At 28.3% G+C, this 14130-nt stretch overlaps 1 protein-coding gene across 1 annotated transcript in view; it reads right to left on the bottom strand.

Moving 5' to 3' along the window:
- LOC107437751 (MAPK/MAK/MRK overlapping kinase) overlaps positions 1–6926 on the bottom strand; it is a 62601-nt gene extending 55675 nt beyond the window's left edge. The window contains exon 1 of the mRNA XM_087153456.1: positions 6429–6926. Coding sequence (XP_087009582.1) covers positions 6429–6522 — 94 coding nt within the window. The 5' untranslated portion in view covers positions 6523–6926. The remainder of the gene's footprint in view (positions 1–6428) is intronic.
- Between the last annotated feature and the right edge of the window lie 7204 nt (positions 6927–14130).

Genomic DNA, 14130 nt, shown 5'->3' with positions numbered 1-14130 from the left:
AAATTTAAAAAAATCTTACTTCTAGTTTAAATTTCAAGTGATTTTTTTAAGTTAATTCGAAATGTTCCTTAGACATTTAATGTTGCTTTAAATAGAAAGACTAACGAGTAAAATAGCATGAATCATAAGTTTTGTAACGAATGAATTAACTTTTCTTTATGCTGAACTGAATTAACTTTTCTTTATGCTCTAATTTGTTCTCAAATTGATATTATTCTGTATTTTATACAATGTGTTATGAGCGTAATCAATTTTATGTGCTCATAACATTAAGATACTAAAATGTCGAAATTTCATGAACAGACTGCATTAAAATAAGCAAAATTTTTAAGTTCATATTCAGCACAATAAAGTATAAAATATATTTATTTTTTAAAATATTAGATTCGAAAACTTCCTGTAATTCTTACTAGATTCTCGTTAAATCTCAGTGATTGCAGCATTTTCGATTGTAGAATATAAATTCAAGCTTATTCATTAATGCACACTGCGTGGTAATTTAGTATAACAAAAATAAAATTATGGCAACAAACAATGTAAATAAAATTTGTATGAAATATAAGTTTCTTTAAATCTGGTAATTTTTTTCTTGTTTAAAGTTACATTGTGCTGAATGCAGTTAAAAAAAAAAATTTTTAATTAAAACTTTGATTTTGCATCTAATATTTATTTTGAGGACATTTTTTTTGAATGCTTAATTCAGTACTATTATTCATATAGTTTAATGTTTCATTTAAAGTAAATTTGTTGCCATTGATTTTATATTTTACCCATAACTGTACTAGAACGAAACTGTTAGTAATCCGTAATGTAACAAAATCTGTTAACTGCTACTAGGCTAAAAGTAACAATTCGAACGAACCATGACAAAAAGTTCAATCAAAATCATTTAATAAAAATAGGAGAGAGTTAATATTGAAGCCGTGGAAAAATTTCATACTAGTTTCTTATCGAAAATTGCAGTTGACAAATTTTGCATCCAGTTCTTTATTGTAAGATGTTGCATATTGTTGTATATTGTTGTATTTTGAAATTTCAGCATAAGTGTAATTGTATATTTGGCTTAAACCCGAAAATTAATGTATAATTTATGAATTTAGAATTGAATAAAATTGATTATTAAAGCGTGATGTTGTTTTTAGTGTTTCTCACTGAGAAATTTATCCTTCTTTAAATATATTGTTCTGACTCTTTTGCGTACATAGTGATTGCTAGATGTTACCGTGTTACTTTAATGTTTTCAGAGTGAACGTGAAATTTTAGCACTTAACTTTACTTGAGGGAATTTAAGTGCATTTCTCTTAAGCTACATCGATATTTTGACATAAGAGGAGAAATAAATGTTTTTAATTTGTAGACCTAGTCGAATAATCAATCAGAGGAAAGTCTTATAGGGTTAAGATAGTGGCATGACTTCTTCAATCCCCAAAGCATAGCATATGAATGAATTTAGAGAAAATTAATTTTAAAAAGAAAAGGAAATTCACTGAACAGTTATTCCGTTAATTAACTTTAAAAATTTTGATTCAAAACTGAAATACAATGACATTTAAAGCGTAAGTGAGATAAAATTTTTGATTTAAGAAATAATCAAAGAAAATTTATTCATTTGAAAGAAAGTGTGCTAATTCATAGTTAAACAAAGTTACATGAATTACTAACTAAAGAGAAATAAAATTTGATATCAGATCATAAACTATATTATTGAGAATCCTTTGGGTAACATTCTGGAACTTTAAAATTTCAGAACGTAAAGAATTAGAGTAAATTAGGGTACTTGTTAGTGAAAAACTCTTTCATTTACAGGTTTATTAGTCCGGTGGTATTCGCTGAACTTAAAGAGATCAATCACGAGACTAAGACTCGTCGGAAAATATATTTTGCCTGATAAATATAGTTCCTTGACAACAATATAAAGTATCAGTATGCGTCGGAAGTTGTACTTGAATACATAAAATTCCTGTATTTTTTGAACTACAGTCGCACATCTATTCCATTTTCCGATTTTTCTCCCATTCTTCCATTTTGCAATTTTTTTTCAAGGAACTTTGGAAATTTTTACGTAAAATAACTTCTAAATAGTGAAGTGAATTTTTTATTTAACGAACTTTTCTTTGAGATCCACTTTCCCTATTTCCCAAAATATTTCTGAACATTTCAGACTTGTTAACGCATTTTATGGGGGATATTAATAATTCAAATCCACTTAACTTTTAGAGAACGCACTAAAATCCCTTTCCCTTTTTGTTTGCATTTCGAAAGAAAAACTCAGACAAAATTAGCGGATTCATGAGTAGCAATTAAATTTAAGAACGCGTGTGGTAGTGTATGTTTAAAATTAATTTTAAATTAAATGCAGCTATAATTTTACACATAAGTTTAGCTTTTTTTAGTCTAAAATGTATGCATCTTGATAGTGTAACACTGTATAATGTTTTGCTCTGTTCTTGCTTTCCATGCAGATTTCTTTTATGTTTAAGATTTATAAAACAAATACGTAGATACTAGTTTACAAGTTAGAGGTGTATCAATTAATATTTTAATTATGTCTAGTGTTGATGAAATTAAAACCTGTTTTGTGTTTAAGTATTTTAAAAGTTGATTTTCCATTTAATGAATTTTCCATACAACGAACTTGTTATCGGATTTAGCGACTTCGTTAAATAGAGGTGAGACAGTGTTTTGTCCATTGACGTGTGTAGTCTCATTCAATCCATCATAAGAAATTGTACAGAAAAATTGCGTCACTTGTTTAGGCAGGGACCGATCAAGGCAAATTCAGGCCCTCCAGATTTTTTGGGCTCTTTACAGAATGTTTACAGAATGTTTGAAATTAAATTGCTGAAGAGTAGTCCTAGCAATTAAAAAAGAATCTATTAAACTGCATGATTCAAGAGAAACATTCTAAAAAATTTTAAAAGCAGGCAATTGAAGATTTTTTTTTCGAAGAGAAAGTTAATGCATCAATATATTAATGCAAAATATGTTATGTCAAAATAAAAATAGTTTGGTGACCACAAGCAATTGATTTTAGTGATTTTTGCTAAAAGTCACTGATTCACGGAATTATTTTTATTGTAAACTGCATTTATTTTTTATTTAGTATTTAAACCAACACAAAGCTAGCCCACCTTTCATTAGATATATGTAAGATATTAAGGCTGTTAATTACAATTTTTATTAAAATACTTTTCAACACATAAAAAATATCCAAAAGAGCCAAAATATAGATAATGCTCATAGATAATTAAAAACTCATTTAAATAATAGTTTATTCAGATGTAACACATTTTAAAAAATTAAAATTCATATTTAATGGAAAAGTTATACTCAATATATTCATACATTTAAAAATATTCAATACGATGGATTTCTTTAAAAAAAACTTTTTTTTTAAAAGAAAAAACATTTTTTTTCAGCAATTAATTTCGAGAATTTCAAAATCCTATTCTATAGTAATATCTGATTCAACTTATAAGATAAAATTTTAAATAAAAATACTTAAAAATATTTGGTGGCCACTAACAAGAACTTTTGCTGCGTCATTAAGCTGTAATTATTCATAAGTTAAACGAACACAAAGCTAGCCCATCTTACTCTCGAATCTGATTAGTGCAATTTTTACGTGAGTTTCGTCATATCACGATATAAAGAAAATTTGAAATAAAGAAAATCTATTTTTTTTTTAGAAAAAATGTTTCTTATAGTATTTAAAATAAATAGTAATGTTGATTACATTTAACTAATTTTCGTGGCCCCTTAGAAATTTTGGGACCTAGGCCCATGCCCACTAGGCGATAATAAGGCAATGTGTCAGATTCGTAAATACTTATAGTACAATTTTGTACTTAAAACGCTTATAACTTCTAAACTATTAATATGACAGTTTCGACATTGATTTCATTCTTTTCAGGGAGAAAAATACACTTGCCGTAGTTTTGTATTTCAGGTCTCGGTTACTCACTGACTATATATAGGAGGTCTGTTACATTGGTCCTTTGGTGATGGGATACTGTAAATACAGAACTTTCTTTTTCGTGTCCGCGTGATTGAAATAATTATAACGCAATATCAAATTAGTTAAAACCATGTAAAAACTTAAAAATCTAATTAAAATGTGTAAAAAAATATTCCTAGTAGAAAGATATTTTTTTCATGTTTGCTTCGTGGTGCCCCCTTTACCTCTGGTGCCCTACGCACGTGTTTAGTATGCCTAATGGTTAATCCGGCCTTGTATATATATATATATATATATATATATATATATATATATATATATATATATATATATATATATATATATATATATATATATATAAAATACACAAAGGACAAAAAGAAGAAAAAACCGAGAAAATTAAGAAGAACAATAAGTTTTATTTACTGCGCATAAATTGCAAATAAATAGAACTTATAAAATAATTTCAAAATATAGAGAAAACATGGGAAAAAATTACAGAACAATTAAAAAAGGGGAAAAGAAAAGATAATAATAATAATTATAAAAAATAATAAAAATCTGGAAGAAAAATTTTAAAAAATCGGAAAAAATGGAAAAAAAATTAATAAAAATTCAGAAAATAAGAGATATAATCTTTTCATCAGCTCACACTGTTATATTCGCTACTCGCTTTATAGATTTCGTTTCATGTTTTTTCTTTATAGTTTATTTTCCGTTCTTACGTGATATTTTTACTAAATGTTTATTAATATTAATGTTATATATTTACGCAATGTCTATTTTATTTCTTGTAAATTTGTTGTAAATTTTTTTAAAAGTTCCTCACTCTATTGTATTAATATATTTTGCTTTGGCTATATTGATACAATATTAGAAAGCACTCCTTTTTGCGGATATAATAGTGTGAGCTGATGAAAAGATTGTATCTTTTATTTCCCCGATTTTTATTTTTTTTTTCTCCTTCCAGAATTTTTTTTCTGGATTTTTATTATTATTATTTTTCTTTTCGTTGTTCCGTAATTTTTTTCTACATTTTGAACTCTTCAAACAATTTCCACTCCTTAAACAATTCTAAAAACAATAATAATTTGATAGAAACAAGAAATAACAAGTAATATTAAAAAAATATATATATATAAGTCAATTCCAACAGAGAAAAATTTTATTTTCGTTACTTTTTGTTAAATAATTGCAATTAATATAAATATGTGTCACAATATTAAGTAGCAAAATATTTATTATTAAATTTATATCCTTCTAAATATTAGAGATATATTATTCTTATATAAGAGAAAAAAATTTCTTCCATATAAAACTAAAATTAATTAATTAAATTTAAGTATTTATAATTAATTAATTAAGTTATTTTAAACCGACAAAATTTCATAAAAATCATAATTCTTCTACTGTAAGAATCTTTAAATATGAAATCGTGATAATTCACCTCTCTATACATCATAAACATAAAAAATGCCGTTTTACCCTTTCGTGCATTCTTATTAGACAGAAAAATTTTTCTTAACAAACAAAGAAGTTATTTGATCAGCATTAAATATAAATTTTATCGGTATTTACCAGCAAAATTTACTTATCAGCAGTTCCTATTATTACTTTCTTATTATTACTTTTTCAATTTTGACTATTATTCAAAAATAAAGGATGCTGTTCCTCTATTATATTATAAGTGAATCGTATGCCTTATTATTCAACATATTCAGAAATTCCGATATTTCGTTACAATTTTAAAATTATTAAAATGTAAATAAATTATATTTTCTACATTACATTATACATTAATTTCTTTAAAAATAAATTTCGTGAGAAACTGCATTCAACGCAATTAAAATAATTAAAATAGAGTAACTATTTTTAAATCTGAGCAATATTAAATGCTGATATTTGGTTGATATCTCATAGGTAAGATAATATGTAAACTTATTAATGTTCTTAAATATCTCATGGATAAGAAAAAATTCGAAGAGTTTTTGTAGCAATAAAAATTAAAAAGGTTTTATTATTTATTATTATTGTAAAAGTTAGTGGATGAAATTGTAATAGTAACTAGGGAAATGGTGCTACGCACTAGAAACAAACTTTAAAGTAATTCTGCTCATTATTATAATTAGAAATAGAGTTTAAAAATTGATGTTTTGAATGCTGTATTTCATTACTCTAAAATGAAAAATACAGATTAACAAAATTATTGCCTATTTTCTGAGAAACAATTTTACCTCATTTTAAATCAAATGTGTATGTGAGCAATTGAAGTATATTTTAGTTACGTAAAAAGAAAAAAATAATAAAAACCTTAAATTTATTATTTTGTTCGAATACATTCTAAATAACTACTTCTGCATCAAAAATAACTGAATCATTAAGCCAGCATAAAGTGCGTTTAAGACATGAAAATTACTTTTTTTTTTGTTGATAAAATGACCCAGAAAAGAAATAATATTCTAATACTCACTTTGAATTATGTTTACTTGGCCCTGGGAAAAATCATCCGCTGTGACAGGCCGTCCCCTTAAAAAAGTCGTCTGCGGTTCTTTAGGAATCAACATTTCCAAAATCTAAAATTTTTCTTCGCAGTTGTCTTATAGGTTTTATTTATTATACAAAAATCAAATATATTGTTAAGAAGATTCTCATACTGCTGCATTTGAAATTAATTAAAATGTTTACATAATAGCCATTTTAAAACGTACGTTCAATTTCTTTTAAAATATTATTGTTCTTAATTTTATACTGTAGGCTTCATTTTCAGAAATAAATTTTATATATCTGTATTATCCATACTGCTTTCATTTTTAACAGCCTATTCATTCACTGATAGAGAAATATTTTTCGCAATTGCATTTTTTTTTTCGTTAAAAGAAAACGATTTTTAAACAGCATATATTAAATATTCTTTTACGGTATCGTCTGCTGGAACTACAATACTGAAATGTCATTTCGCAAAGAAAACGAGAACAAAGCGCGGAAAAAGCAGTGCTGCGATCGTTAGTGGGGGGTATTGGTGCGACCTCTTACGGTATCTATCATCTGCTCAATTGCTCAAAGTGTAACACAAAATTACGCACCACATGAATGAGCAATTATTATGGGGGTCATCTACAAAATTATGTTTTTACTTGCATTGAGAAAAAATGCACGATTTTAATGCAAAGAATAGCATTTTGAAATTAAATTAAAAAGATAGTTTGAATTTTTTTTTTTTTTTTCCCGTGAGTTATAAATTTTTGCCCGATGGATGACGTTAAACGAACTCCATTTAGGCACATGAAAGACTAAGAAAACACTGAAATCGAGTACAATATGCAGAGTTAAACAACAGAGCGAAAAAGAAGAAAAAAAAGTTTAAGTTATAGAAGAAAAAGTTAAGTTCGTCTGTCTCCATGGTGTCAGGTTCACGCCACTGTTTTAATTGTTCAAGACGCTTACAGCTGTAATTTTTTTTTTTTTTTTTTTTTTTAATTCTTATGGTGTAAAACATTGAAATAAAGTTTAAGAAATGTTTTTGTAATGTTTTTTTTTACTTTTTATGCTTAAAGTTTTTTTTCAGGCAAATCTTTGTCTATCTATGCTCAAAGAAATTTACAATCGTGTTTTTTTTGTTGTCTCCCCCCCCCCTTTTTCCGACATTTTTGTTTCATTTTCAAAAATATTCACATTTTTATTCTTTTATGATAAGTTTTTCTATTAAAGTATTACATTGGATTATGTTTTTAATTTTCTAATATATATATATTTTTTATTTTTTTAATATAAATTTTTTTATTGAAATATTCAAATGAGTCTTGAAAATATTTTTAATGCGTAAAATTATATATGTTTTAAGCTAAATTACTTTAAAAAAATATTTAAATTATTGAGAACAAAAATTTTTAACCTTCATTTTTTAAAATAACTACATCCGATCATTTCTCCTTTTCTCATATGAAAGCAGTTATTTACGTGACGCGATAAAAAAAATTATAAAGAAAATTACAAAGTATCCACCTATATATATATATATATATATATATATATATACACAATAAAATAAAGTTATGTTTATGCAGACATTTTAAAGCCAATAAGCTCATGAAGGAAAGATTAATGCGAAATTCGTTTAAGAAAACCGTAAAAAATAGCCATACGCCACAGAAGGCTTTGACGAGAAATCCAATAAACTCGCTCAATATCTCTTGCTGATACTATAGATGTAAAGACAGTTTGCATGAGTCCGGGTCACCAATGTGGGGTGAATTGTTATCAATGACAACTTTCCTCTATGAAAAGGTACCTTACCATAGAATCGAGTTATTATGTCTTATATACTAGGGAATTGGGATTGTATTTTTGTAGTGGTAGAAAAAACATTATAATAACCAACCTGATAAGAAATAAGCAAAAATATGATTTGTGATATTTTATTTTTCAATCATTTTTTTTCTAAAAAAGGGAATTATTTTTTATTTTATTTTTTTAACTTCATCGCATTTCATTCATTGCATTTGTTTATTTATTTATTTATTTTATTTATTTTTTTTTTTTTATCTTATTCTATATTGGACCTTAAGATTGACTTATAATGTCGATGCAGGATCACATTAATTTTCATTTAACAACTTTATCTTTATTCATAACACGGAGTTCTGTAATTATTGATTTATTATTATGTTTTTATTTTCAGCAATTGTGTCTGTTATAACCCTAGCTCCATGGTTATAACAGAAATTTCGTTCATTTAAAAATACGTTGAATTTTGTCTTTTTTCTTGAAGTAATTTTTTTTAAAAATAATTCTCACTAAGAAAGTTAGCTTAAAATAAGAGTAATTCACGTTTTGAACTCCTGTTTGAAAAACTTATTTTTTTCTTCATCAGAAACTAATGGCTCCTAAATAAGTCAAAACTAATTGTTACAGCATTTTTGCATGCCATTCTACATTTTGTGTTTATTCACCTCCTGGGGGAAAAAAAAAACACTACCGGAATTTTTAAGGTCCTCTGACGTCATAGCACTAACGGGACTATTTCTTTTCTTGACGTTCCGGATTTGTTTGTATATACTTGGAATACACAGTTGTTCTAAATTTAATAGTGTTGTGTTTTTGAGAAAAAATTTGCTTTTCATACTTTCGGATGAAGATATGAAAAAAAAGTACTTTGGAAAATTATCCTAGGTTGATATGCAATGAGATACGGAATGACGCAATTTAATTTAGACCAGCAAAAATTCTTCTAGCTGAATGTTCTACCGGAATTTGCTGAATCACAAAAATATGAGTTTATTTTATTAAGAAATTCATGTGTTTTTATTTTAAAAGAAAAAAAAAACTTTTTTTCTATCAAAAATGGTAATTACCAACTTGATGTGTAGATAAAAATTTGATTTGTGAATTTATATTTATTAAAAAAATTTTTAACAAAAATTTTATTTAAAAAAAAAGATTTATTATTCTATTTTGAGCTAACAAATTGAAATTTTCTGTTTTAGTCTGCATTTGACCTCCCCTTTCCAAACTTTTCATGATCAAAATTGGTCACTATTATTGCTAAACTGTCATTATATACACCACTTCGAGTACTGTAATCATAGACAAATTAAAAAGTGGTCTAAGAGCGCGAATTTAATTTTTAATTATGTAATGCCATCTATACAAAGAAACATAATAAAAAACTTTTTTTTTAATTTTATAAAATTATTTCATTTATATATTTTCATTTCTTTGTAAAAGATAAATTTGCCTGATGACATTATAAACATTATTCTTTTACAAATTGTAAGAAATAAGTTATAATCTTACAATTTTATTAATGCTATATACTTATTACTTTTTTAATTCATTTAAGGAAATTTAAAATAAATTGAGTTTTTTTTCCTCGAAATCATTTTTAAATCAATTATTTTTCAATTTTTTTTATTAAAAAGTTCATATTTTTGGTCTATTTTTCGAAAAATTATAACTTGGTTACATTATCAACCTTTTCATTACAATATCATTCCACTATGATTTGAAATTAATATCTTAATTAGGAAGCGCTAAAGGAGTGAAATGTTCAATCAGCTACCTGATTCAGGTAAATAATTATTTATAAATTTCCAGCCAGATAATTTTTTGAAAAGAAAAAAATTTAAATTAACGCTTTTAAAAATTATTTAATTTCTTACTTGTAAATGACATTTAATTTTTTTGCGAAAGTACTTTAGTAAATATCCATTTTCGCAAGAAGAATCTCTCATTTCATGCAACAGAATGGGTTAAAAATATAACTTTTTTTTATAAAAATTTGATTTTGCCCTTAAATTCTAATCTGCGGATAATATCATGTGCGAGTCTTTCATGAATTGAGCAATAAAATTGAAAAGTCATACTTTCGGATAGTTAATATCCTTTTTGTACATCTTTCGAAACTTGTTTAATGTGGAAAATTGGGCCTTTAATGCGTGCGTGCGTTGTGTTAATTGTATGTTATTATTAATAAATGTACTAAAAGCTTCTTTGTTAATTTATATTTTTATCATGTGCAAATCCGATTCGAGTAAATCCATGGCTAAAAAACTGTACAAAACGGGCAAACTCTCTCTCTAATTCTCTCTCTCTCTCTTTTTATTTATACGAGGATCTCACACTAAAATTAAAGTTACGTAACTTATTATAGCTATATACAAAATTTTAAGGGATAATCATTTTTACAGCTTTTTAATCGTGTCTTCTAGGCAAGAAATTTGGAGGCACATTCATACGGTTCTATATAATAAGAGTAGCAGTCCTGGCATATAAGGCCAATGGGACATTACATCCCAAGTGCCCGCCATTAAAAAAAAATGTTAGACGCAAATGACAATGTAGATTATGCATATCTGATGCGTCCCGCAGTGGACTGATCGTTAAGACACGGTTCCCAGTAGAACACCGAAGTCAAGCATCACTGGCTGCTGTCACTGTGCGGGTGGGTGGCCACTTGGATCAGTCTACGAAGGGATCGAGGATGTGCGGTATTGGACCTCGCTAAACTGTTCTACCGTAACGTGCTCGACTTCTCTCGCAGGTCGTCGGGCCACCGAAGCGGGGATGCCATCCCCTCCGTAGAGGATCAAAATTGTGATGGCATGTCTTCGGATCATCCTCAGGGACGTTTCCCAGACCGTCGCCAATAGCCCATTGTTCAGCTCTAGTGGGACGTAAATAAAAATACAACTACAACTATATAATTTAGGATATTTCTTTTTTCTGTAACGCAAAGAATTGCTGAATGTTAAGCGGCATTTTAAAAACATTAAAACATGTTATGTTTAAGAATAAAATATTGAAATAGTATGTTGCATATTGTATGATTCATTGTTTAAAAAATTGCTTCATTCTGCCAGATATTTAGGTTATATGGTTTTGTTTGGGTAAAGATGATTTACAAATAGCATTCTAATGTTTTGATACATTCTAAAATTTGCGTTCGTAAACTCACCATAAAATGTCAAACAGCATGTTCTTCAATTACGATAAGCTACATTTACCACCAAATACCGATACCAAGTTGTTTTTTTTTTTTTTTTTTTTTTTTTAATTTGTATTTTCTTGCATATATCTGATACGATACTCTCTTCTTAAACAGAGTTCGTTGTTCAAATATTAAAATGCATAGGTATACTTTTACGAGCATAAAATTCTTATCAAAATAATGATCAACACCCAAATGTAAAACAGTATAATTGGTGATAAAAACTTCACTGGTATATGAAGAGGGAAATTAAAATCAGCATGTTTCAAACGTTAAAAAAAAAAAAAAAAAAAAAAAAAAAAAAAAAAAAAAAAACGCCCATTCTCAAGACTTGTCAGGTGTGAATGACTTGATACTTAATTATTTGACTTTCAAAACATATGTCTAATTTTATTATTATCTATTATTTTTTTGACTCAATGAAGTTATATTTCCGATTCAGTTTCTTGGGATTATTCTTGTAGTATCATAGTATATTGAAATAAGTTTAACGTAAGATATATATCTTACGTGCCTATATATGCATTGATTACGTAAGATATAGGCATCATATAGGTTGTTAGATTAAAAAATAATTCACTACTTTTTAAAAAATATCAATGCAGTACAATTTTTTTTTTTTTTGCTGCAAGCCTTAACATTTTTAAGGACATAAAAAAATTCCATTTACAATAGATGTGTGGCGTCCTCCTCTGCTCACCGTACCTTAACAAACATAGCTTGTGAGCAAAATGGAACGCGACCAACAATCAAAAGATACGGGTGTAATAAAATACAAAAGACATAAAAAAATTAAATACTATAATACTTTCGTTTTTAGTATCATAATATAATTACTTGAGTAAGAGTAAAAAAATTACAATCTATTCAACTACAGATCTATTTCGAAGTTAAGAATTATATAATGAATGACAGTCACGCGCACATTATACTTTGACGTAAGACATTCAAAAACCATTCAAAATCCGTCCAATAAGAGAGAAGACAAAAAATTTCACATTATTTTTCATTCTCTAAAAATACAAGAATGATACAACTACAGTAGAGCGCCGATTATCCGAAATGCTCGGGACCGAAAGTGGTTCGTTCGGGTAATGAAAAGTTCGGATAGTTGGAAAGTTGTTTAAAATCTAGTTTAAATTATTATTATTTATGTACTAAAACTTCCCTTCACACTTTTTCCAGGCTTAGGACTAGCAGTACTATCTAAAATAGCTCTGGCTTGTTTAAAAGTTTTTTTCCTTCAATTTTTAAAAATTTTTTATTTATAAAATTTTTTTTTTTTTGAATTATTTTTTTTATCATATTTCTGCTCTTTTGTAATTTTTTTTGCCAATTACTGATTTTACCACATTTTTCTTTATTTTCCAGTCCCGCAGTGGACTGATCATTAAGACACCGTTCCCAGCAGATCACCGAAGTCAAGCATCACTGACTGCCGTCAGTGTGCGGGTGGGTGACCACTTGGATTAGTATGCGTAGGGACCGAGGGTGTGCGATATTGGTCCTCGTTAAACTGTTCTACCGTAAGGTGCTCGACTTCGCGTGCAGGTCGTCGGCTACCGAAGCGGGGTGCCATTCCCTCTGCAGAGGATCAAAATTGTGATGGCATGCCTTCGGATCATTCTCAGTGATGTTTCCCAGACCGTCGCCAATAGCCCATTGTGCAGCTCTAGTGCGACGTAAATTAACTACAACTTTATTTTCCATTACAAAAGAAGTCCAGCAAAGACTTTTGTTTCAAAGAAGATGCTCTTTTTTGAGCAGCCACATCCCTTATTCTTTTTAAATAAATCAACTGAACTTCATCAACATCATTTTGACATTCTAGCCAATTTATTGCAATATCTAATGAATTGCATGGAGAATGTCCACTATCTTGAACTTGATCACCTACTTATTCTTCCTCTTCATCTGTGGAGTTCCGATTTTCATTCAAAATTTTAGTAACAATTTCATCATCATTTAAAATTTGAATTCCTGGATCGTTTTCAGTGTCTCGACACCAGTCTTCTATTCTTCTGCTGTATAACGTAGCATCTTTTGCTTCGGAAGATCTACTGGTTCAGAAACTTCAGTTTCATTTGTTTTTCTGTTAAGAATTTTATTCCAAGATTTAAGATTCCAAACACTGTAATCACTAATCATTAACCATAAGTGACAACTACCCATCCCCCATTTATAGAACTTCAGCACTTATATTTATTCATATACTCCTTCCGCATTCCAACCATTGTAGAATGTCAAAATGAAACTCGCATTCTTGGTTAACTGTTAACTGTAACAGGAACTGTTAACAGGATTAACTGTATAAAAATACATGTATATATGGCTACATAAGAAAACTGCTAAAAAGAGTTGTAAATTCAGTCGAATTCGGGTCCCGCAGTGGACTGATCGTTAAGACACGGTTCCCAGCAGATCACCGAAGTCAAGCATCACTGGCTGCGGTCAGTGTGCGGGTGGGTGACCCACTTGGATCAGTCTGCGTAGGGACCGAGGGTGTTCGGTATTGGTCCTCGTTAAACTGTACTACCGTAAAGTGCTCGACTTCGCGTGCAGGTCGTTGGGCTAACCGAAGCGGGGGTGCAATCCCCTCTGCAGAGGATCAAAATTATGATGGCATGTCTTCGGATCATCCTCAGGGATGTTTCCCAGACCGTCGCCAATAGCCCATTGTGCAGCT

This window comes from Parasteatoda tepidariorum, chromosome 10, assembly GCF_982258835.1.
Source record: "Parasteatoda tepidariorum strain Cologne lab strain chromosome 10, Ptep-v5.0, whole genome shotgun sequence".
NCBI lineage: Eukaryota > Metazoa > Arthropoda > Arachnida > Araneae > Theridiidae > Parasteatoda > Parasteatoda tepidariorum.
The sequence above is the reverse complement of the archived record's forward strand: the minus strand, read 5'-3'. Positions and strand labels throughout refer to the sequence as shown.